Source organism: Lepidochelys olivacea (genome assembly GCF_965140295.1).
Source record: "Lepidochelys olivacea isolate rLepOli2 genome assembly, chromosome: 6".
NCBI classification, from domain to species: Eukaryota; Metazoa; Chordata; order Testudines; family Cheloniidae; genus Lepidochelys; species Lepidochelys olivacea.
The window spans coordinates 55,648,372-55,674,129 of record NC_140416.1 but is presented as its reverse complement, the minus strand read 5'-3'; the positions used below and the strand labels follow the sequence as shown (position 1 = coordinate 55,674,129).

Sequence of the window (25,758 nt, the reverse complement as noted above, 5' to 3'; positions counted from 1 at the left end):
CAATATATGGAAAGAGGATGGAGGGGAAGAGGTAACAAGTGTAACAGATACAAGCTCCTGAGTTAGCTTAGTACAACTGCACATCTTTGTTTTGTGTTTCATAGCTCCCTGCATCTCCATCCTGTTTGCTTCTCACCCTATCATTATAATCTTTATTCTCATTTTATTTATTTTCAATGTGTGTGTGTCAAGACCATGTGTGTCAAGGTGTGTGTTCTTACCTGCGTGGTTTTTGCTAATTGCCCAAGAATACTTGCTTCTGCTGAGCCCCCTGAAGGGACGGGTTAATGTTAAAGTCAGGGACAGGAAACCCCTCTGAGTGTTTGAAGGTTAAGGAAAAGCTGTCAGGCCTGATGTTAGGCCTCTTGCTTGGTGATCCTCTGATGCACTTTCTGAGTTATGGGTAATGACCCTAAAGGTGTTGACTGTGTAATTTGCAAAGAAGAGGCAGCAGACGGCAGTTTCTCTCCTTTCTTGGTGTTTGTTATCACAGAGCAGGGATAGTTCCTGGCTATGATGGGGAAACCTCTATCCCAGACCTTGCTCTTGCTAAAGGAAGGGCTTTCTTCTCCTGTATATACTGAGTCAGTGACACAGCTTTTTCAGGCAGCCTGGTGTCGATCAGCTGCCAGGACACCCACACAGTCCTGCAAATTACAGGACACTCTGTTGGGATTGCTCTAAAAATATCCAGCCATCACGAATTACCCTGAAATGAATTGTTTTAAAAATAGGGTTTGAAATAACTGTTCCTCTCTGTCTTCCTCTAAGAGATCCACTCACAAGTAAGCCACTTAGTTTTCCACATGAGCCAACGCTGGCTGCAGGCGGAGACTCTTGCTCCCTATATCCAGGCCAAACCTCACTGGTGAGCTCCAGGAAGATACTTGAGTCCAATGCATCCACTCCCAACCTAGCAATGCACCCACTCCCAACCCTATGGAACTGCTGCCTGCAGTCTGCCAGGAGCACACAGCGTGCAGAGACCCAAACCATAATCATCAGCATGAATAACGTTCAGCAATAGAAATGAATAATTCTATTGTGAGCACAGCAAATTTAAGAAAAAAATGTGGTCCACATTCATAAAATGACAAATTATCTGTTGACCAACTGTACTAAGTCAAAGCAGTTAGGAGTGCCCCAGTGCAGAGGAGCCCGACTTGGGTCAAGCAGACCCCACCTCTGCTCAAAGACACCAGCTCTTCTAGGACATGCAGTACATCTTTTGGAAACACAGCAATTTGCATATGGGTTTCTTGTGCTCACCATTGGCATTATCTTCAGTCTTGATAGGCATGAGGGGGCTCTGTGGAGCAGAATCTCCACTGAGCGAGTAGCTGTGCTCTGCCTGGATGCCCGGAGTAGGAGGGTCCAAGTCCATGTCCAGTAAAGGGTTCTTTTCAGCCAACATTGGATCATCAAAGAAACTGCTGAAGAGTTCATTGGAGAAATCCTCCATGTTCTCAGAGAAATGATCCAGATTCTCGGAGAAATGCTGAGAAGGAACCAAGTGAAAGAGAAGATTATTGTCAACTCAAAAGTTAGGGGCTAGGGAGCCTTCCACTGAACTGTGATCAAAACTTCAGCAACCACATCATTTGGATGAAAAATAACAATCTCCACCCTTTACTCTGATCAGTGCTGATAGCTAGATAAAATCAGCTTTCTATTAATAAGGTACAGTTCAAATGCTCAATGATATATCTGCCTTTTTATCTATCTATCCTGTACATACCCAACTAGCTAACTCTCTGCCTCCCTTATGTACCCATCTATCCGTCTATATAGGGTTTATACCATATGCTATTTAGTAGAAGAACGAGCTCTAGGAAAACGTGTGTGGTAAAAAAATATAAGTACATAAAAATGTTGTGTTCTTCTGAGCCTGTGCGTAGTGACATAAATGTTCCCATGTGTTCTCCAAGCAGCAGTAGGCACCCTGGTACCAAGGATAACAAAACCCAACCACTAATTTCTATCAGTGAGAAAACATTAATGTGATCAAAATAACAGGAAGGCCCCATGTTGTATTTAATTTCCTTTAGGATTTCACAGCCCCTCTGTGGACCCTATAAGAATGTCCTAAGGCCAGTTAAAGCCTGTGAAATTCTACTTCCTGATGAAATTTAAACACCACAGATGGCCACCTGTTAACAGCAAACAAACAATCATTCCACTAACAGCAAATAAATCTGATCCCATGCAGAACCTGTTTCCCCTGAGACATGCACTCCTACTGAGAAGTCAGATCACTAACTTATCCATTTGATACAACAAAACATTGGTGGGGCAATGAGAAAAATGATGGTTACCCATAGCCAGCTGAAAAAGGATCCCATTTATTGGCAGAGTGACACTTTTGGCTCAGAGGGAAGAAAGAGAAACACAGATTACATATGTGGTCTTAAAAGATCTGGCTAGAGCTGACCCAAAGTCTGAGAAGGATAGGCAGACCAGGAGTGGCTGAAGAGGGGAGAATCTGGGGTGCGGGGCACTGCAAGCAAAATATTGAGAACAATGGCATATGTGAGAGAGAGAGAGGCATACATTACAGCCCTCTGAGTACCAGTGGAAGGAGGCCATGTACCAGGAGGAGCCTGAGGGGGTACAGGTGTGTATATGCTTTTCATTCTCTAAAAGCAAAGCTGAGGGAGGAGTTGGCCAGGGGATCCCGGATACCACACTCCACTAGTTCCTGTTCCAACAGGAAGGTGTGTTTGTTTTACTTTAGCACAGTATCATTCTGCAAACAGAGCCCTGGCAGTGAGAGGGTTGGGGAGAGGAGCGGGCTGCAGCTGGGCAGCCCCCCTGCCTTGCCAGGGAGCAGATGGAGAGAGCATAGGGGGGCGGGGGGAAGCAGTTTGCAGTTGGTCGCACCCTCCCATGCCCCTGCCTTTGATTTGAAAAATCAGACAACCAAGGAGCACTAAGGAACCAATTTTCCCTTCCAGCTCTGGAGTCTGAGACTCCTGCTTTCCTCCTGACACTAGCTTTTCTGTGCCTTTGTTTCCTTCACCCTCACTTCTGTCCTCCCAGTCACCCCAGGTGCAGGCTGACATGCAGCCATCCAAACCTCCCTTGGGATTACAGACAGTATGGAGAGGACTGAGAAGGAGGTACTTTCATTCTAAGCCCTGGTTTTCAACCACTCACAGGACATTTGGGCATTGTTCTCTGGGAGAGGCAAATTTAGTTTGGTAGTTTAGTAAAACCCACTTGGCCATTTTCAAGGTACAGTATCTAGAAGCATTTTTGTGCCTGGATGAATAACAGAAAACAATTCAAAGTTGCCCTGGACATAACCCTTTGTGAGAGAAAGCCACTGAGTCAGTGGAAGACACCTGGTTTACCCGAGTTATCTAATTAGCATTGGGAAAGTAGCATCTCTGCCTCTCCCTGTGCGTCTGGGGGCTGCACTACTTGGAACATTGGCTTTAAGGAGCATACATTTATACAGATGCTGCAGCACCTGCCCTGTGTCTTTTCTTTTTTAAGAAAACAAGCAAACTCAGTGTAAGAAAGGATGATAGTGTAATTATAAAGGGTGGGAATGTAAGTAAAGTGAAAGAATCCAGCGTTCCGTCATACCAGGTTCCCTCCACAGCAAGCAAATATATGAAAGAACAAATCCACAGTCAAACCTACCTTTGTGCTCAGGGCTGGAGGAACAGCTGCTGTGGGAATTATCAATGACTTTCCTGTGAGTTTCAAATCTCCTCCATAACTTTGTGTTAACAAAAGGGATGAGGGTAGGGAGAGAATCAGGGAGAAGTTGCACTGAATCATGCTGTAATTTCACATAAAATTCTCATATCTGCCTCCCAACCCCAGTTAGAACAAGGATTCCTGATCACACTGTGGTCTCCCAAGCAGAGGATAAACAGAGAAAGTGTGATGGCATGACATTGTTTGATTTAAAACAAAAGGGTCATCTCACCGCTGGAGGAAGGTTATTTACAGGTTATAAATGAGGGAACGGTAGATATTTTTCTTAATTTCACAGCTGTTCAGCTCAAACACCACCATTTTTCAAAACAGCCAATGATTTGGGGCACTTTTTCTTTTGGGCACCCAAAAATTAAAGGGACTCAGGATGAGTGGCCACTTTTGAAAATGTGGCTACAGATGTCAAAGCTGTCATTACAGAAATGCAAGAGGGCTGCTTCAAGGTACCACTTTTCCTCCAGGGATCTTAGCTAACTCGTACAGCGAGAACTGGAGGTGGGAGAGAGTGGGCAGTCTAGAGCCTATGGTGATGCATGCCTCTGAAACACATCTAATAAATACATATCCAACTAACACAGGATGCCCAAACTCTATCCCCCCTCCACTGGCAGCTGGCCAAGAGCTGGAGAGCTGCATCAAATTTGCGTAGAAGGCAGCAGATTTACAACTGCCCTCATCTTTAATTTGGAGAAGCCCTAGGGAAACTACAGAAGCCGGTATACAATGTGACCACTTGGGTCAGAAAGGAGCATTGCATATTGGGGTCTGTAGTCTCTGCAGGCCACACCTCAATATTAAAGAGCAGGATCTCTGTGGACCACATTGTAGAACTCCCTAGACTAGACTTGGTACTTAATGCTCTGGCAGTAAGGAGATCAATGGAGCAAAGGCCAGAAACACACAATTAAGAGTGAGACCTAAGGAAGGAATTCACAAAGGTTTGGATATGAATGAAGATGAGGATAATAAGGAGATGCATAGAACAGGCTCAGAGTCCCACAGCATCTTCCTGGTCTAGAATCTCCTTCTGGGAGCATCTTCTCCCTGCTAGGTGAGACCTGCCAAGTCTCTGGTGGGATTCAGCTGTGATATGATGAAGGATTCTGCAGTGAGCTTCACATAGCTAGAATCTCCCTCATGATTTTTTGAAATCACCTTCATATAAGTGGTCCCAGCTTAAGGAGGGGACCAGCCAGCTAGGAAATGTGATCTTCATCATCCCAGTCCAAAGGGAGGGGCGTGAAATTGACTTGGAAAAAACTTCTTCCAGATAGGATCCAAAGCTAACAGCTCAGTCTCTGTTCACATCATTCCCTCCTGCTATCTCCCCCTCCCTTTCATGCTCTCCTTCTTTCTAACTCCCTTTGACCATGCTCTGCAGCCAAGAAATATCACAAGATATATTTCCAAAGCGGTATTGCCAACGAGCGGTCAGGAAGGGGGCAGCCAAGGGACAGCAGCGCCATGGTGATGATGTGCTGGATTTCCTGATCCAAACCACGGTCTCTGGCAGCCCCTCCCCCTCAACACTGTTCCATGGAGATGGGATATGCATGTACGTGCTGGAGCTACGGAGCAGCCTATCTCCAAACACAGATATCCCAAAAGCATCTCTGACACCACAGGAAAATCTGCTCAAGTTAAGACAACTCATCAGCCAGGAGAGAGTGTGAGTCTTTGAGACACTGGCTCCTGCACCCTCCCAAGCCTGGTGACTGACATGCATTGAATAGTCCAAACATGTTTCCACCACATGTTTTCACCCAGACCTCACACTCAGCGTTGCTTGAATGTCAAGCTCCATATGTTTGTGCCTCTCATTTAAAGAGCCCCTTCCTGGTATACAAGAGTTACCTTCGGAGCTAGCCTACGACATCCAAAGGTGAGCTCTCCATCTCCCCCACCTCAACAGTCACCCGAGCTTGGACCCTCATCTCTCTCCTCTGCCAGCTCCCCTATTGTGGGCTCTCCCCTCCCCATCTTTCATTGAGCTGCTTTGGAACAATCTCCCTTCAGATTCAGTTCAGTTCTCACAGCCTTGTCACTGCTGCTCTGAAACTCAGTGGTTTCACCCCAAAGAGGAGCCAGCAAAGAGCCAGTCCAGCTGAGCTGTAGCCCAAATCCGGGAATTTAAGACCTTTGCAGGTTGGAGATACTGCACATGGTGGCAGGCTAGCAAATACGGAGGGGATTCTTCTATGTTTTCTCTTTTATTTTAAAAATATTTTTCCTCTCTGCTTGCCAAGATAAATCTCCCATTCCAGCTGTGACATCTGCATTTCCTTTCTCTGCTTTCACTGAGGAATGAAGCCTCTGCACTTCACAGCAAAGATTTCCTATTCATTCCAAGAAAGAAGAGCCCACATGCTCCAGCCAGTCCTTTCACTCTCTTAAAAATGCGGTGAATTTTAATGCTTATGCAAGTGAAGGTCTCACACTGCTAACAAGAGCCAGGCAGAGTGTGGACAGATGCTATGCAAGCCTTCCTCTCACAACGCAGTCAATGCATCTCCATCCTGACCTTCAATCCCTCCTGCTATCATAGTCTGGACCTCGAAACAGCTATTCCAATGCACTTCAGTCCTGATCTGCAGACCCAGCTATTCCAATTAGCCCCTCCCCCACACGCACCTCCATCCTAACCTGCAGCTCCCTACTATTCCAGTCCTTTCCCACAGATCTGCCAATACACCTCAGTGCTAACCCACAATTCTCCATGCTATTCCAGTCCTGGATATCTATGCAGCCCAGCTGAAGCACTTCAATCCAATTGATTGGGATTTGCTGGCCCCACTGCGACCCCAGGCCCACAATTCTGACCTGCAGCACCACCTGCTATTCCAGCCTTCAATCTTTCCCAGAGATTGCCAAACATGACAAGTTTTTCTGTGATCATTTTTAGCGGCAAGACTTCAGAAAACATCCAAATCCCTGACGCACCGCGCAGTCAGAAGGCTCACAGGCTGACAGTTCAGCTCTAAAGCAAGTACCAAAGTTTGTCATTAAAATTAACAGATAGGCATGGGAGGAGGGGAGTTTCACACTATCACAAACAATGCAGGGGGTCCAATCCCTCACAGTAGAGGTGTGGTATTTACTTCTTTCCAACCTGTAAAGTATTTTGAAACTTAGATGGTGCTTGTGTTATTATTCCTTGGCTGTGGCCCCTGTCCCTGACATTTCATAAAGTGACAATGAATACAATGCACATTTCATTGCAAAAGCTCCTTCCATAAAATATCTGTGCCAAGGGCCTGGATTTACAGTTTCTAGAGATAAGTGCCACATGACGCAGACTCCAGATAATCAGAGGAAAGTGTTTACTGTGGCCTCAAACAAGCAATCCTTCTCTCAGGGAGAGACTACTTTCCCTATAATCCTATCTGCTGGCAGCTTCATCCCTTTATACAGGCCCAACCTGCTCCTCCCAGCTGAATTTCATCTTCCATTATGCTTCACTGAGCCCTGGCTCTCCTGCTGGGGCAGGATAACCCGCTATCCCAGATATTATAGAGAGGAAGTGGCAGTTGTTAGAAATGTCATACTACTCTTTCCCAGGATCTCTTTTGGATATTAGTGATTCTGCTGCACTTTGGCCACATAAAACTAGAAGAGATCAGTTTCCAGCTAATAACTGACTCTATTTATTTTCCAAATATTCTCAATAGCAATTTTTTTCTTAAACATATGCCCATCTTAGGTACGTATGTGATCCCAACAATGTAATATACCTCACAACAGCCCTCAGAGAGGTAAGGTAGCGCTATATTCTGCATTTTATAGATGGGGAAGGGAACTGAGGCACAGGGAGGCTACAGCCTTCTCTGCACTGGCAGCGGTCTTGAGAGTACGTATAGCTTGACACTACAGTGAAAAGCAGGCTGCATCCATTTTGGTGTGTAGCCGTGAAAGGCTCTGGCAGGGGGCAGGCAATGGGGAAAGGCTCTGGCAGCAGGGAGCTACCAGAGCCTTTCCTCACTGCCTTCCTTCTGCCAGAGCCTTAGCCCCTACTGCATGCTTTCCCTGGGGCGGCGAAAGGCTCTAGCAGCTCCCTGCAGTGGGGAAAGGCTTCAGCAGCAGGGAGGCATTGGGATGCTACCTTGCTAAAAACAGCAATGTAGATGGGGGAAGGCACTGCTTGGGCATGTAGAGAGCCGTACATATCCTAAGGTTCTGGTGAGTCTTTACTCACTTAGGCAGTGCCTCACTGCAGGGCACTGGAACCGTGGCGGGGGGGGGGGAGCATGGCCCTCCCCCTTTTTAACATGGGCATAGTTTGGGGGGCATGGGGCTGCATTGCCCGCCCAAACTGCAAGCCTCGGTCAGACACGTCAATCAGCTCCCCCACCACGAAGCACAGCTGCTGCCAGCGTCACCAGCCTCTTCCCTTAGCCCCCCTCCCTATGAGGCCCTCCATTTGCCCTGGGCAGCATACCCTGAGGGTAGGGACACAGGCTGGGGAGGATCTAGGGCTGGTGGAGGATCTAGGGCTGCCCACATATGCTCGCACTCACGCTTCCCGGGCAGCTCTTACCACTGCCCAGCTCCAGCTTTCCGCCTGGCCAGGGGGTGGGTCCACTGGGGGAAGAGGGGGAGCAAAGGGGTGGGAGCCTCATCCCTCCACACAACCTGCTACCAAGGTTCTGGGTAGACATAGCCTAAGTGACTAGCCAAAGATCACACAGGAAATCTGTGATGGCCCAGGGGATCAAACTCAAGTTCTAGGCCAGTGCCTCCCTTGGAACATGGGCAGGCTACCTTTCTTTTGCCTGGGGGCGTTGGGCCACTTCAGCCTCCCACTCAGACCGAGAGGGACGGCGGGATACCCTGCACCTGAGACGTTTAACACTGGACCAGACACAGAAGGAGAGACTGTGGCGACCAATCGTGCGTTGGGGCTAGCACCCAGGTCATTCCCACCTCGCAGCTCTGTGGCTTTGTGCCTATAAGAGAGGGGCGGCAGGCTGGTGCTAGGGGGCGAAGGAAAGCTGAGGAGGGGGCGAGGAAAGGAGGGCAAGAACAGGACGCAAGGGGAAACGGGCGGTAGGGAGGGCTAGCGAGCTGCAGGAGCCCTGCTGGAACCCACCCCAGCCCCGGGGCGGGCAAAGGGTTAACCTACGTCCCGAAAGGCCCTCTACAGAACACAGTGAGGAAGCCGACAGCCCATTGGACAGCTGCGAGGGACCGAGGGCCAATGGGGAAGCGCCTGCCCGCCGAGCAGCTGTGCGGCGGGGATGAGCTGTGCCGATCCAGAGGAGTGCAGGGTTAGGACGGAGGTTGTGCTGGGCGACGCGCTCCTGCTGCTGCCGCCCTGCGGGGCCTGCTTGGGGCGGGGAGCGAGCGGCGCTCTGCGTTGCCGTTGGTCCCAGGGCCGCTGTCACCGCAGCCAGCCGGCCCCCCAGCGCTCTTTGCCTTTGTCACGCCGGCTCCTGGAGTCAGGGGGTGCGAGGGACCCCCGGCGGGCACCCCGCCCGCCCGCGCAAGGCTTGTGCCACCCCCCCCGGCTCTCACGCCGGGGCTCGGGTAGTGCATAGGCCTGTGCGGGTCTGCCCGGGGTGAGCGTGAGCTGGGGAAAGCAGAATGGGGCACAAGCACCTCTCGGGGTTTCTGTATCACGTTCACCAGTGTAGCAGTTGAGCACCTCACTGAGTCATCACCACCTCTTATAAATAGGGTGCCACTTCCCCCAAGCCACCTAGGACCAGAATGGGGCACAACCCTTCACAGGGTGGGATTAAGGGGGGAAATGAAGAAATCCAGCCTTCAGCAAGCAAGTGGGGCCAGTGTCCAAGGGCAGGAAATTCTCCTCCCTTTTGCTTCAGAGTTCCATGTTCCAGCCGTCTGTGCTGTGAATCATAGTGTGATAAAACAGGCGAGCCCAGCAGGTCCCCACGCACAGCATGGGGGTATTGCTACAGAGAACTGCTGCTGCCCGCAGCCTGAATTCAGAGCCTGTTGGGGAGATGTAGTTGGTGCACAGTATTTTCATGGTCAGACAAGCTATTGCCTCATTTTCATACAAAGAGCCCTTGGCCTCCCCAAGGCCCATGAGTCTGTGCCTTTGAGTCATTGTGTTTGTGTAGGGGTGGAGTGGGAATGGAGCCACACCGATTCATACAACAGATCCACTAACCAGCTGCAAACTGCTAAAACTAACGCAGCAGCCCAACTCTTCAAACCGGCATGGCTAGCTCTGAGTTTCCTGGCAGACACTGAGATCTAGACATGGTTGATCTAAACAGAACAATCCCTGGTCTCCAACTGCTTCCCTAAAACCAATTACAAATCAACCTGGATCATGTGTGGCAGTCTGAAGCCCAGGGCATCTGGGAGCATGTGTTGCTATCATAAAGGAAATACGGAAGACAGGAGGGTGACTGCCCCACTCCATAGAGAACACTCCCTGGGTTACTCAATTCCCAACTCCCACTGACTAATTTGACCCAATGCAAGAGAATGTTAGAAATGTCACTTCACACAAACCCACATCAGTGCAGCCTTCTTCCAAAGCTACACTCAGATGGTCACAGAACTCAATTCTAGTTCTCTTTCCCTGGGGCTGCATTCAGAGGACATTCATACAAATAATAATCATACAGTACAAGCCTTTCCTCATTTGTCCTGTACAAACATGAAATAGTTAATCCAGGCATGAGATTGGGGTGGACGGAAGGCATAGAAATCAAGTTCAGATTCTTTCCCTGCTGGACCTATACCAGACTTCAGTGCTGCCACACACTCTTGCTTTATGGTGTTTTTTTTCTTGTGGTTTTGTTTTTTAAGGATTCAAGTCCAGAGCACACCTGCAAGTGTTTTGAACTTGTCACACACATACAATCTGTACAAGGTCCCAGTGCTTGCCTGTCTGCAGCCCCTGCTCTCAGCCCCAGGCCACCCATGAAATACCAGTTTGTTATCTGGATTCCAGTACCACCTTTTAGTTCTGGTGTCAAAGCTTTCTGTGTTCTGACCCAGCTTGCTGCTCAAACACTGGAGCTCACAGACCCGGTACCAGAATCCCCAAACCATCTCAAATTATGCTTCACATGAGATTCTTCCAGGTTACTGATGCACCCAGTCCCCATGTATCAGACCTAACTAGGAATCAGACTCTGATTCTCAGTGTGATTTGTGTTGGTCTCAGTACCTCATCCCTTCATGTTTCTGACTTTTTGCCTAGTTCTCTCTGGCTGTTTTTAATGAGTGTCTAAAAGTGACAATTCCAGTCTGGGAGCTCTGTCGACTTAGCACTTTGGTACTCACTCATTCCACAGTTTGCATCTCCATCTGCAGCAGACACAGAAGTTTACTATTCACCGCCTCCCTCACAACCCGCAGTGGAAAAATCAGCTGATGGAATGCACAATATTGTACACACACACACTACATACCACATCAAAACCATGTGTCCAGAATCAGTCATGCAATGCTAACCTTAAACTTTTCACGTCCTTCATTGGGGAGGAATTTTGAGAGACAACCAGGTACTTCGGAGTGGTTGGGTTTGTTTTTTAACTTTATGTTTTTGTCCCAAAAGCAAAAGGAATAAGGAAAATGTATAAATCACACTCTGATTGGATCTCCCAGTATCCCCAACAGAGGCACTAAAAGTGCCTGCTATTACAGTCCCAGAGAAATCTAGGTTTCAGAGTAGCAGCCGTGTTAGTCTGTATTCGCAAAAAGAAAAGGAGTACTTGTGGCACCTTAGAGACTAACCAATTTATTTGAGCATAAGCTTTCGTGAGTAACTCACGAAAGCTTATGCTCAAATAAATTGGTTGGTCTCTAAGGTGCCACAAGTACTCCCTTTCTTTTTTTAGGGAGATCTAGGTCCACCAACATCTCCCTCACATTTGGGCTTAGCTTGCTTTGAGTAAATGTGTTTGACAACTGGCCATGTTGATTTTGCTGCAAGGAGCAGAACCCCAGAAACTGCGAGTATCCAAGAGGCTAAAAGCATCCTGGTAGGTGTGTGATGCTGTGGGTGTGGGGCAGAGCCCCCCCAACCTGAAGGATTAGTATCACAGTAGTATGATCACCTGTGCACCATGGGGAACACTTGCACCGAACCTATGCCAAATTTCTCTAATGCAGACGAGGCCCATATGCTCTTTGTACAGTGAATATAGCTGGAAAGTCTAGTTTGCTGGCTGCAAGGAACTAGCTGAGTCTGCAGAGTCCTGAACAGAGACAGGGAAGTCTCCATTCCAGTCATCAGCATCCTGAAGGACAGAAGAAGGAATCCCTGCTCTTTCCTGCTACCTTCGCTCCATATATAGTACATACACAACAACAGCCAGAATTCTGCCCTGGATTACAACTCATAGTAGCCTAATGGGGTATAAAGTCAGAGCAGAACTTGACCCACACACTTGAGGGAGCACAACCCTGTTATTCCAAAGAGAAGCATTTGGACAAATGGGAGTGTTCCCTCCCCTAAAGTTAGGAGTGTAACCCCACTTTGGTTATACAGGAGTCTTGCCTTTATAGGGTTTAGCTGTGAAGACTTGAGCTTTGAGAACTCAAGACATCTGCTAATTAAAAATTCTAGCATTCTTTATTTTTGGCTATTAATGCCAATAGTATATTCCTATCTCAATCAGCTCTTGTGAGCAGAGCTTTTGCAGAATGACTTGTGTTTCTCTGTGCAGCACCCCATAATGAGACTACAGAAACCCCCACAGATACTTCATTATTCTCTATCCCCTTACTAGTCCGGGCCCTGGCAGAGACTTAATGCCAGCAACAGCTTTGAGAGAAAACACATTTGTAATACTCAACACCACTCATCAGCCCCCTCACTAGGGTTAATGCAGATGCCCTAGGGGTAGCTTAACAGTCTCAACAAAAGGTTTGTAACAGACTCACTAGAATCCCAAGTGTAAATGCAGAAGGGGGTCAACTGAGCCATCAGTCTTTAGGGGCAGATAATGTGAATTCTATGCCACTGTGTGTGATGAGATCTTAAAAAGCACGGTTCTGTTTGTGGCCATGGGAGAGTCCAGAGCTCTTTTGGTTAGATATGGGGTTTAGCTTGATGTCTTTTGCCAAAATTTCTCTTCCCCTCTCTCTTGTACAAAGTGTGTTGGTTGGCTCATGCATCCCACCCCAAGGTGGCTCTGTGATGGTGAGGCTGTGTAGTTAATCAAGTGCTTTGGGATGGTTTGCAATGAAAAACTAGAGGAATGTAAGAATTGGGATTATCCTTATTAACAATTCATCAGCTCATAGGAAGTGCCTGTCTTTCAAATCCAACTCTACTATATCTTCATTTCCTCCAAGACACTTTCCCTGAAAAAAAATATCCCCAAAAGCTCCCTCCCAAGGGCTCTCAAAGACACAGCAGCCAAAAAGCAATCAGAGTTCAGTTGTGATGCACATCTGCATAAAATGTCACTATGCAGCCTGCAAAAGCAGCCAGCCCACAAACTGCAAACCTACAGACAAACCCTGCAGGTCTGCCCAGAGAACTTAAGGAAAACTTCTGCCTGATGAATAGCAACAATCAAAATGTTAGGATACCTGAGGTAAAGGATGGGCAAGAATACGGAGAATAATAATTGCCAGGTTCTGAATCAATTGTAGGGTGTCATCTGAAATATTGTGTTGAGTTCTTACCACCCTGTTGCCAAAAGGATAGGGCAGAATAAGAAGAGTCCAGAGACAGTAAATGACAGTGTAGACATAAGTGATTAGAGGCCTGGAGAGAGTTTCATATGAGGAGAGATTGAAAAAATTGGGACTGCTTAGGGAAGACACAAGAGATGATATGTTAGAGGTGTACAAAATAACGTATGTTCTAATAAAGGTAAATCAGGAGCTCCTATTCACTTATTATAATTCAGGTAGGTGGAGACTTTGAAGGAAACGGAAAGACAACACATTTTAAACAAATAAAAGGAATTATTTCTTTTACTCAGTGAAAAATAGCATGTGGAACTCACTGCCGCAATATATCAATGGGGCCAAGATCTTAATAAGGTTCAGAGGATTAGACATTTGTATGGATAATGAGAACATCCACAATTAGGTAGTATTAAAAATAAGATAAAGATATACAGCTTCCCTCTTCTGTGCATAAACCAACCACTAGCTGATGGGGTTAGGAAGAAACTTCCCTTAAGAACAGCTTATTCCATAATTGTCACTTTTTACATCTTCCTCTGAAGCATTAGGTACTGGCTGATATTGGAGCTAGGCTTCTGGAGTAGGTGGACCAATGATCTTATCTGGTACAGCAATTCCCATGTTCCTATGAGCCTGTTCCACACAGTGTGGGGAAGGAGGGACACAATACAGTATGAACACAGGCCTAGGAGATAGAGGGAGACTGTTTGGGGAGGAAAATTTGTTTTTCCTGTATCATTAGATTCATTTATCTCATTCAAACCATTTCTCTCAATAGCCAACGAGTGAAATCAGAAACAATCCCTATCCTTCCACAGGGTAGGTCCCAGAACAGCAATGGAGGAAGCAGGCTTTTGAGGTGGCAAATAGCAGTACACTATTCAGTTCAGAAAGCTCAGGCGTTAACACCACATGCTACTGATGGCTTTGAACCCTGATCCTTCATGAAGGGCAACCCCAGACCAAGAAAGTCTGGACCAGAAAGGAGAGAACTTGTGATTCGCAGGCGAGAGGCTTTCACCCAAAATCGTGAGAGAAGTCAAGCCATGCTGCTGGAAAACTCTTCAATGGGCAGGCAGACTGAGAGGGAGCTGCCCCCAGCAAATTTATGTAGCTAACAGATTGAACAGGGTCTCACCAGCTGCTAAATTGTTTATGGCTTTAAAGCTGTGATATGCACAGGCATCACGGCAAGGGGGGGAACTCTGAGGCTGGAGGGGGAGGTGACTGTGTCTCTAGCTCTGCAATGTTCATACTTCTGGGCACAGGCGGTTTTCAAAGTGACTCGGCTTGGAATGGAGACTTCTGACCTGCTGCCAGTAACCCAATGGAAAGTCTGTGCCCTGAAAAACAGATAGGAAATTTAACTTTAACTCGTACTTTCAGGGTATCATTTTCACCTCAGCATCAGAGCTGGAGAAGTGAGAGTCTGGAAAAAGCAGGACAAAGTGACTTTCCTTCTTAGCCTCAGCAAGGTGATGGTCCCTCTAGGTCAGGTTGCTGTTCACTGCTGGGGCAAGCGGGGGGAAACCCCAAGGCTAATTCCATTCTCAACCACAAGCAATGCTGTGGTGCAAACTGGTGAGAGCAGGAGGATGGGTGAAATCCATAGTTCCATGAAAAAGGCATTGTTCCCCTCAGATCAGGGGCACTGGTCCCTCTACTCAGCTGGAGAGAGTCCTGTTGCATTGGCTGCCTAATAAAAGTTCAAGGTTGAGGTGCCAAGGCAGCATGGGTCAACGCCTTCCCACCACTTTCTCCCCTCACCCCAGGCATTATATCTCTTGCTATTATCATCCCCAAGAAGGTGGACTTCTCCCTGACAGGGCACAGCAGCTGTGTCCTAAATTCCTTCCCAGCAAGGTCTCCTTAGATCCCTAACTAGCAAAAAGAAACAAAAGGAGTTCATTCACCTGAAAGCAGAGACCCATTCACTTTCCTGGGAATAAATATCACAAATATTTTCCTTTGACAATGGCAAATCCCCGGAGAGCCACCCCTGAAAGTTTCAAGTCAGGCACATGTATTCCAATTGCAGAGTCTGCAGAAACCTGCAGATTTCAGGGTGTGTTATCCAAGGTATGTTTGCAAATTACAATAGGATACAAATCTATGAAACTAAGGCCAGAAAGGACTATTATAATAATCTAGTCCACTGGTCCCCAAACCTAGGGGGACATGGAGGAATATCGGGGGGGGAGGGATGTGGCAGGGCCTGGGCCAGCCTCCATGGGGGGGGCGGGGAGAGCGCACCCACCCAGCCTTGCTCTGCCCCCAGCTCTGCTCTGGCCCCAGCTCCTGCCTGCAGCTCGACTCCCAGCCCTGCCCCCCGGCCTCAGCCCCAGGGTTCCTGGCCCAGCCGCGGAACCGCCCCTGGCTCCCAGCCTTGCCATGGCTCAACACCCAGCTGCAGCCCCTAGGGTTGCCAACTTTCTAATTGCATGAACCCAAACACCCTTGCCCTGCCCCTTCCCCAAGGCCCTGCCCCTGCCAAGCCCCTGCTGAGGCCCCGCCCCCTGCTCACTCCATTCCCCCTTCTTCCATCGCTCACTCTCACCCACCCTCACTCGCTCGCATGGGCTGGGGCAGGAGGTGGGGCTGAGGGGTTGGGAGGAGGCTCCAGGCTGGGGCAGGGGGTTGGGTTGTGGGAGGAGGTGAGGATTCCTGTTGGGGGTGCAAGCTTTGGGATGGGGCTTGGGGATTTGGGGTGCAGGAGGAGGCTCCAGGCTGGGGCCGAGGGGTTCAGAGTGCAGGAGGGGGCTCAGGGCTGTGGCAGGGGTGCAGGAGAGGGTGCAGACTCTGGGAGGGAGTTTGGGTATGAGAGGGGTCTCAGGGCTGGGATAGGGTGAGGGGTGCAGGCTCCGGCCGGGCAGCGCTTACCTTGGGTGGCTCCTGGAAGCAACCAACATGTCCCTCCAGCTCCTAGGCTCAGGGGCGGCCAGATGGCTCTGCGTGCTGCCCCTGTTTGCCATGGTTCCCGGCCAATGGGAGCTGCGGAGTCAGCGCTCAGGGCCAGGGAAGTGTGTGGAGACCCCATGGCCACCCATGTGCCTAGGAGCCGGAGGGACATGACGCCACTTCCTGGGAGCCACGCGGAGCTGGGCAGGGAGCCCACTTTAGCCCTGCTGACTGGACTTTTAGTGGCCTAATTAAAATCTCCCAGATTGCTTTCAATAGTCACCAGGAGATTGATGCTGATTCTGGTAGACCTCCGGCCAACCCAGGAGGGTTGGCAACCCTAGTGACCCTGGCAGCTGGCCTGGCCATGGCTCCACTTCCAGGCCCAAACCCTGTCTCTGCTGCAGCCCCACCCCCACCCCCAGCCTCCAGCCCCAGTTCGTGCTCCACTCCTGGCCCCCAACCTGCCTCCCGCTGCGACCCCAGCCCTTGGCTTCAGTGCCAGCCTGGCCCTGACCGTGTCCCTGCTCCTAGCCCCAGCTCCCAAATTTGGCTTGGGGGGGCGGGGCATGTACAGAGGTAAAGGGGGGCGTGAGGTAAAAAGTTTGGGGACCACTGATCTAGTCTGACCTCCTGCATAACACACACCATAGAATTTCATTCAGCCCATTACTTGTAGTCGAGCTACTGCATATAGTTTGGAAAACTATCTAACCTTTATTTTAAACGACTTCCAGTTATGGAAAATTCACCAAGTCCCTGGGTAAACGGTTCCAATGGTGAATCACCCTCACTTAAAAATTGTGCAGTACTTCCAGTCCGAAGTTGGCTATCCTCAGTTTTCAGCCAGTGAATCTCATTATGCCTTTGTCTGTGGTATTAAAGAGACCTCTTCTATCAGAGATCTTCTCCTCAGGTAGGTACCTGTAGATCATAATCAAGTCCCCTCTTAACCAGTGCAACAGCCTGGGGGATACTGCTCCTAGTGGTTTCAGAGTAACAGCCGTGTTAGTCTGTATTCGCAAAAAGAAAAGGAGGACTTGTGGCACCTTAGAGACTAACCAATTTATTAGAGCATGAGCTTTCGTGAGCTACAGCTCACTTCCTCAGATGCATATCGTGGAAACTGCAGCTCCTAGTGGATTACTTTGCTAACTATGGATACAATATTCCTTCCATTAAAGTCAATGGGAGTTTTGACATTTATTTCAATGACAGTAGGATCTAGCCATTTAGGTAAATTTTACCATTGGTTTAAAAATAAATATATTATTGGTATTTGGATTTTAAGATAAATAGATCACAGATGGAACCAAGCAACTCCTCTGGGAAAACAAGAAAGTTTGGTGTGAAATGGTCAACAGTGATGTGGAAAATGCAGAGGTAACGATTATTTGAGCCCTGGAAAATTAAAGCAAAGTCCCCAGTGGTTTGGCTTTCCAACATTCTTTCAGATAGTACATAGTTAAATAGTTATATAGCCATACAGAACTGGAAGCAGTGACAGGCCCAGTGTGTCTGGGATTGTTTTGTGCCAAAGGAGACAGACAAATCCATAACTAATCTGCAGGAAAAAGGCACGACCAACAAAATATTCCCCTTCTGGCCCCCAAAGAGCAGATGGCTTTTCCTAAGTATGAAACTCTTTTCATTTATTAAATTCCACAACTTGTCAAGTTTGTGCTCCAGTATATTAGTTTGTGACTCCAGGATCTCAACTGGAGGTTCATGGCACCCATTCACTATTCTGTAAGAATTCTTCTGATGTGATCACTCTTAAATTAAATCTCTGGGGACTGATTGTCCCCTGCTTTGTTCCTTATTTTTCCTCCTCTGCCTCTCAAAGAGGGTACACACATCTTCCTCTCCCTCCATGCCTCTGTCTAATTCTGGTGTCCTACCCTCATTAATTGGGTGATAAATCTCACCCTGCATCTTGGGTTAATTTTCTGTAGGGTTTGAATGGAGTTTTGGAAATGCTCTTGGACAATAAAAACTGTTCCTTTGAACTGGGGCCAGCTGGAAGGAGCTCCCCACACTGCAGCTGACATGCAGGCTTTGGCTTTCATTCTCACCAACTCTTTCCTCAATTCTCTCTAGTTTTTTTTTTTTTTTGCAGAGTTTGAGTTTTCCTCAGGTTTTATTTATGGAGCAGGCAGTGAGTTTGTGAATCTCTCCATTAATTATTATTATTTCTGTTTCTGATGGCCCTCCGAATGGCAAGGGGTGGTTTTCTCTCTCTCTGTCCCAGACATAAAAGAGCCCAGGCATGAAATGGTCTCTGTTGCCATCAGCTAAAGCAGTGACTCAAAATCCTTGGCCCACTCCCAGAAGAGGTGCTTGATTTTCAGAGGCGGTCATCTTTCCTCAGCTCCTCTCTCGCTCAGCAAGGATCAGTTCCTGCCTCCAGGCAGAACATGCCTTACCCTCATGCACAGGACCACCCTTCAGCACATTATCCAGCAATGAGAGCAAGGCACTGCTCCCTCTAGACACAGTCAGTCAATGTGGCATCCTAACTAGACAAAGTGTCACTCAGAGGCTGAACAGGTCATGTACTCAACAACCCCAGCCCTGAATCCCTGGAGAAAGCAAGAATAAAGGACATGGCCAGGAGAAGGAGTCATGGGTAAGAAGTCATCATGTGCTGTCATCAAACTGTTGCTTACTGGTTCACCCCAATGCTGTCTACATCTCTTGAATCAGAGCTGAGGTCAACATGTCCTTGAGCAGGACTGTAGTATAAGCATGGCAGGGCTGGGCACTGGTTGCAGCTATATTACTCCGTGAGGGAAATCTTTTCTTCAAGCCCAAAGCATCCACAAGCTCATCTATGCCCATGCCTCTGGGTGTTGCTCCATTTCTTCAGATCTGAAACAGGATACAGGGATAAACTCTATACAATTTGCCTCTCCTTGAATTTACTCAAAACAGAAACAAACACTGTGCATCCAGATGGGCCTTGTCACTTAAAGATCCCAAAGCACTTTGAAGAGGTGGGTGTGGGAGGGCATCATTTTCTCTATTTTGCAGAGTAGGAAACTGCAGCACAGAGAAGAGAAATGATTTGCCCCAGGTTACACATAGTCAGTGGCAAAGTCAGGATGAAAACCCAGACCTAGGACCTATCCACTGGACCACACTGCTGCAAATGAATGAAAATCAAACCACCACATTACTCTGTGATAGTGTATACAGAGAGTGGTACCAAATGAGGGGGCTTGAGGGCTGATGGCCCTGATGCTAGCAGTTCACCACAGATAGCTTCTCCTGGACAGGGTAGGATAAACACTTAGCACAGTGGGCAGTATCAAACAGTGCATTAATCCAGGCTTCTCCCTTTTCCACCATCCCTTGCAAGTCTGGCTGATTTCCAGAGCAGTGATGACTTTATGATTATTGGGCCCCAGCATACTAGAATTGGTGACTGAGATCACACATAGCCTCTTCCTTCATTTCCACTGGGGGAGGACTGTTGGATCAAGTAAATTGTGCCTCATACCAACAGGGGAAGTCCACAAGCTGCAGAACTTGAATGGAATGCAAGATTCTCAACAGTCACTATCTTTGTTGGTGCTTAAGGGAGACCTGCTCCAGGGTTGAGCAAGAATGTTCTAAACATTATCCAGAGGGATCATCCTACTTCCACACCAAGATGTTGTTCAAGCCAGCACACACTTTGTGCAAGGATCTGGCTCCCAAGGGGACAAAGCTGTCAGCAAAATGGTGTGCAGTTTCTCAATTTGCAGAAATGCAAAAACACACCAGCAACTACTGAGGACCAGCCAGAAGAACTCCACAAATAGAAACAGGAAATCAAAGTGCCCACCCCAGACATGCGCCAGCTAAGAGGCTATCCAGAGCAGCGAAAAAAATCAAAGCTGGACAGTGGAGATTACATCATGCTGTGGATAAACCGGAGAGCCTGTCCAACTGGGGCCAGGCCAACAGGTCCAGATGGCTGAAGAATGTGCTGAATAAATAGCTACCTCTGTCTCCTCCTCTTCTCTCCTTCTTCTATGTTCTATTTTCCCCTCTTTCTTCCCATATTCTCCTCCTCTTGCACCTTTTCTCCTTCCTCTTCTCTCAGAAAAATAATGTATCCTCAAGAGATATTGCATAAAAATATTGATCATATATTTAACTATAATCATCACATTATGCATTGAAAGGCAGCCTAATACAGCTGACAGCTTACAGGAGACTTGGGCTCTATCTGCAGCTCTGTCACTGGCCAGCTGCGTGATCTTGTGCAAGTCCCTTCACCTCTCAGTACCTCTTCCCCTCCCACTCTGTCTATTTAGGCCATAAGTTCTCTGGAGAAGGGACTGTCTCTTACTATGTGTTATGTACCTAGCACTGTGGAGCCTCAATCTCAGTTTGGGGCCTTTGGGCACTACTCTGGGTCATATTAAAATTAACAGTTAAAATACTGTTAAATCAGACCCTTTTTTGTGCACAAGGGCATCAATGGTGCAATCCGATACACCCCATAAGTTCTTCAGACCACCTTCTGGCACTCAGGATAAGTGAAAGGGGGCAAAAATTCTACCAGGTTTATAAAAAGCAGGTAAAGGGACTACTTGGAAAAACTAAAATGTTTACAGGCCTGGGGGATATCATAAGGGAATTTGCTAATAAATACTGATAAATATATTGAACCTGTGACAATTATTTTCCATCATTCACAGAGATCAGGACAGGTGCCAAAGGACTGGGAAAAACAAATATGATACTATTCTTTCAAAATGGACGAAGGAGCAATCCGTGCTAACACCATCCAGAAAATCTAACTTTAAACACAAAGGAACACTTACTGTTTAAGGCAAAAAATCTCCAAACATCTACAAGACAATGCATCCATGTGCAATAAGCAGCTTTGGGGACTGTAAGAGCAACAATGGTCTTCTATTGTCCCCCCCAGTTAGCAGGTGTTAGTTTCCTGCATAAAGCGGCTGAAGTTCTGCTGGCTTACTAGGACAGATGCAGCATGTTAAATCCTTCCTGGATATAATGGAGGTGGGAGTGTCTTTTGGGGACAGAAGGAACTTTGCCCAGGGTGCAATCCTAGGGACAACCATACCTAAGGAGCAAGCTTGGGTAGAGGTTTATGTTGTGTTATTGAGTTGCAAAGCCCAGGAAGGGTTTAAGTTTTGACACCGACTCCGGGTCTGTTTGTTCTCTTGGGGATGGAGTAGGGATGGGACCCAAGCCCAGATTCACAAAGGTACTTAGGCACCCGAGTCCCAGTTTGGGCTCCACTGCAATCCACAAGACTCCTACCAAATCCTGTAGGCTCCTAAACTCACTCAGTACCTAACATTTTCAGAGTACAAGTTCCCTCAATACCTATGTCTCTACCTCTGAGCAGGCACACTGCTGCCTCCCTCTAGGTGTTTGGATGCCTCTCTCTTGCCTAAGCCCCAGGGCAATTCACAAACTGGGGGAAGACAGGCATTTCTCCACCTATATCATGTGCAGGGCCAGATTCAGTAGGTGTGCTCAGAGGCCACCTACTGAATTAGGTCCCACTCAAAAGTCTGGTTGGAAGAGGTGCCCCTCCCACAGCATTACTTTTAGCCCAGTGGTAAGAACACCTGCCTTGGATGTGGGAAATCCAGGTTCAGTCCCGGCTAGAGGAGACGACAGATTTGAACAGGGGTCTCCCACCTCGCAGGAGACTCAATGACTATTTAAGTCTTTATCCACAGCAGAACAGTCGCTGGGCCAGAGAAAGATGAAAATGACTCTAGTCCAGTGTTAAGGCACCCACCTGGCAGATGGGAGACTCCAGGACCCAGTTCTCCAGCTCCTACCTCTTTCATTATTTACCCACCCTGGAACAACTTTCACAGGGGAGACTTGGGGAACCCCACATCAGTCTAGTCAATAGCTCCCTGGTTATAGCACTCGCCTAAGAAGTGGGAGGCTGCTGTTCAAATTCTCTCACCCTCTGGCAGAGGGGGAAATTGAACTTGCATCTCCCACATCCCAGGTGAGTGTTCTAACCACTGAGCTAGAAGTTAGGTCTCCTCTGGCTGTTTTGTAGGGAGCAAGGCAGGTGCCTAACTCATTCCTGCAATAAACGCCTTAGGTGCCTAAGCTTCCTGACTGGCTCCCATTTGTGGATCACTAAACAGAGATAGGGGCTTAGCTCTGTGAGAAGGGCAGAGCTTAGGACGCAGTATGTTGTTGACATCTCCCACTGGGTAGCTTAGGCAGCCCCCCAATTAGGATGCTGGCTTTTCTGCGTCTCGTTCTAAGGTGCCTCTATCCCCACATTCATTGTATACTGAGTCTAGGTGCCTAACTTGGCTCTGTGAATCAGTGTTGTTCCTGTGGTTTTCTAGGTGCCTAGAAGTTAGGTGCCATGTTGATCAGTGTTGCAGTGTCCAGGTCCTCTTGTGAATCCCACTTCAGTTCATCTGTTGGGTTCATAAGGAACAAATCTTTATTTTCAGTCTGGAATATAGAAAGCAAGAGTAGCAATACAGCATTGTTACATTTGTGTAAATCCTGAAGCTATCTGAGTAAATCTGGACTGAGAGCAGAATCAGACCTATAGAGTTCAAAAGTATGAAATAAGGACCTTAGGACTCCTTCAGTTCAGCTGTATTCATCCAGTGCCTGATTCACTGAAGCCAATACAAAAACTTCACTGACTACAATGGGCTTTGGATCAGGTCCTTCATGCAGAGTGCTGTAGAAGTAAAGTATATGATACAATGATGGACCTCCTAAAGTCTGACCTGTAAATTTAACTCAAGTTGAGTTGCATGGTAGCACCATTAGGTAGTCTGACATTGGCTATAGGTATGTAAGCCAGGGATAAATGGAGGCAGGGAGAGGTGTCCCTGGGATAGTGCAGGGAGTAGAGTTAGCCCAAAAGGGTGCTGGTGGTAACAGCCTGTGAATTAAACATGCAGATGACACTAACTTGGTGCTGTTTGCAAGAATCAAGTAGTAATACCAAGGTATTACTTGGACAGGAACATGAAATGTAGCCTGCAGAATATTTGAGGTCTTATGCACCTGGCAGAAACCAACCAGTGTCTATAATGCCCAACATTTATGTAGCCCATTTCACCCATAGATTGCAAATCACTGCACAAATATGAATAAGTATTATCAGCCTCCTCAATTAACCTACCCAAGATCACACACCAAGTAACTAACAGAGCTGGGAATAGAAAACAGGTCTCCTAACTCCTTGGGCTAATGGCCTATTCACCTTTACCAGTGCAGCTCAATTGGCAAGTAAATATTGTGGCTTCACAGCACCTCCCCAGCTCCCATGTCCCCATATTTGCATGGGAACAACAGACAGAGTTCAGAGATTCTCTCATTACTATGCCAAGAACTTTGAGATAAAGAGACTGAAAAGGGCTTTGAAAAAAGTGTTCCATCAACCTTCTTTAAAAATGTCATAGCTCATTTCCCTTCAACTAAACTGCCTGTCTTTCAGTTCTTTCTCTGGGGCAGCTAGCTCAGCCGAAAGCACTTGCCGTCCTCCCTCCCTCTCTCCTTTGGCTGTCATTAATTTACCACCTAGATTCTACATTAAGCCATTCTAACATGCAAAACTTAACTAACAATGAAATGCACCCACAAACATTGACCTCGTCTTTATTCAGCTCTGCTCATGCCTCAAAACAGCCTCTCTTATGTGTCATAGTATGTGCACTCAAACTCTCCATACAACCTTTCTTTCAGAGAAAGCTCTACCAGGAGAGGAAGTATTACTAAGAGTGGAAAGCCAAGAGGAGGCTCATGGACTCTCTGCAAATTGGCTGGTAGGGACATGTTGACATAGGTAGGAAGCTCACCCTGCTAGAATTCCAGTGACATTGCAGTGAGGAAGCTTATCCTGCTAGAAATGAATTCCAGTGGGTACCAAGTGAGTAAATGTATCCTGCTAGTCAGCACTGCAGGGAGGAAGCTCACCCTGCTAGAATTCCAGTGGGCATCAGAGTAAGGAAACTCAGACTGCAGAAGGAACCCTGATAACTTCTCTGTCAGCACCAAAGAAGACTGTACTAGCCACCTCCCTCCTATGTAATATACCTCATAACGGATACGAAATGCATGTATAGTGCTGCCTCTGCCACCAAGTGAATGATAACACGGCAGTTGAACAGGAGCTTGGTCATCTAACTAAAGGGGTTACTTTCTATTTATTCTAGGAAAAAGACCAAGTTTAAGTCAGGCTCAGCTAATACAAGTGTCATAAGTGTTTGAGATAGTGTGACTCATACAACCTTAGAAGACTTAGGGTTCATCACAGCCCAGAGAGAGAGAAATTAGAACAGGACTGTTCTACACTGTTATTGGACAGTGTCTATCATAGCACATCTGAAGAGGTGGCGTTTTACCCACAAAAGCTTATGCCCAAATAAATCTGTTAGTCTTTAAGGTTCCACCAGACTCCTTGTTTTTGTGGATTCAGGTTAACACGACTACCCCTTGATACTTGATACAGCAAAAGCATTCAAACCCTCCATGTGACCTTGTCTGGTCTGCAGAGAAGACCTACTTCAATCACCTTTTCACTTTGACACTGACCAGGCCAGAAAAAGTCCAGAGGATTATGAAGGCAGACAGATAATGAGAGATTTAGCAACAGAAAGGGTGAAAAAAGGAGGAAGGAGAAAAAAGGAGAGAGGGTAAGGAAATATGGGAGACCATAAAGAAAAAAGGATAGTCAGGTGGGTTCATGAGCATCATGAATGGCAGAAAGGGTATTTCAAACTCTTCCTCTTTGCAGCAGGAGAGAAACAGAAACTTGTTTTCTAGAGCAGCCAGAGATAACTAAATAGACATAAACATTGCATGGTGGGTACATGGAAAGCAACTGGATTGAAACACACAGCCTGCCTTTCAGTGCATTACCTGCAGTCACCTCCTATTCTGGCATTGCACTAAGGTTCCCACTCCCTGCTCTAGCTTTTCCTGCTCTGAGAACAAATACAAACCGTGCAATGGCAGACAAACTAAGCCAAGAAAGCACCTAATCATTCAGTCCTATTTTTACCAGTCCTTATCTGAGCTTCCCATACAGGAAGGAACAAAAAAGGAGATCCTGAGAGTCACTAGCTCTCTTCCATCACACAAGCTTAAAACAAATCATATATAGTTTCTATACCATTCACCCAAGGAATATCAAAGTGCATATAAACAATATATATTGTGGCAGAGCTCTAACCTTGTCCACATGGGTCCCGTGCTTCCAGGTGGTTTATGCTAGCTTCAGCGGCTCACTGCAACCTTCCACATAGCCCTTCTCTCTCTAGGGCCAGGGATACAGTCTACTGCTCTCTTTTCATCGTAAGCCAGCAAGGAGGTTGGTGAGAGAATTCCCACAGTCTCTGTTGCTCCTACAGCCTCATACCAAAACAGTTTAGCTCTTGTCCTGACAGGGGCCTGTTTTCCCCTCCCAGGAGGTGTTTCTGTAGTGGTGGGTTGGGGGAACCCAGGACCACCTTCTACTCTGGGTTCCAGCCCAGG

General features: G+C 47.4%; 1 protein-coding gene across 2 annotated transcripts in view; it reads right to left on the bottom strand.

Annotated features, from left to right (window-relative positions):
- CREB3L1 (cAMP responsive element binding protein 3 like 1) overlaps nucleotides 1-25,758 on the bottom strand; it is a 67,782-nt gene that overhangs the window by 25,509 nt on the left and 16,515 nt on the right. For both annotated transcript variants that reach the window (XM_084630108.1, XM_084630109.1), the window contains exon 2: nucleotides 1,270-1,498. In XM_084630108.1, coding sequence (XP_084486234.1) covers nucleotides 1,270-1,498 — 229 coding nt within the window. The remainder of the gene's footprint in view (nucleotides 1-1,269; nucleotides 1,499-25,758) is intronic.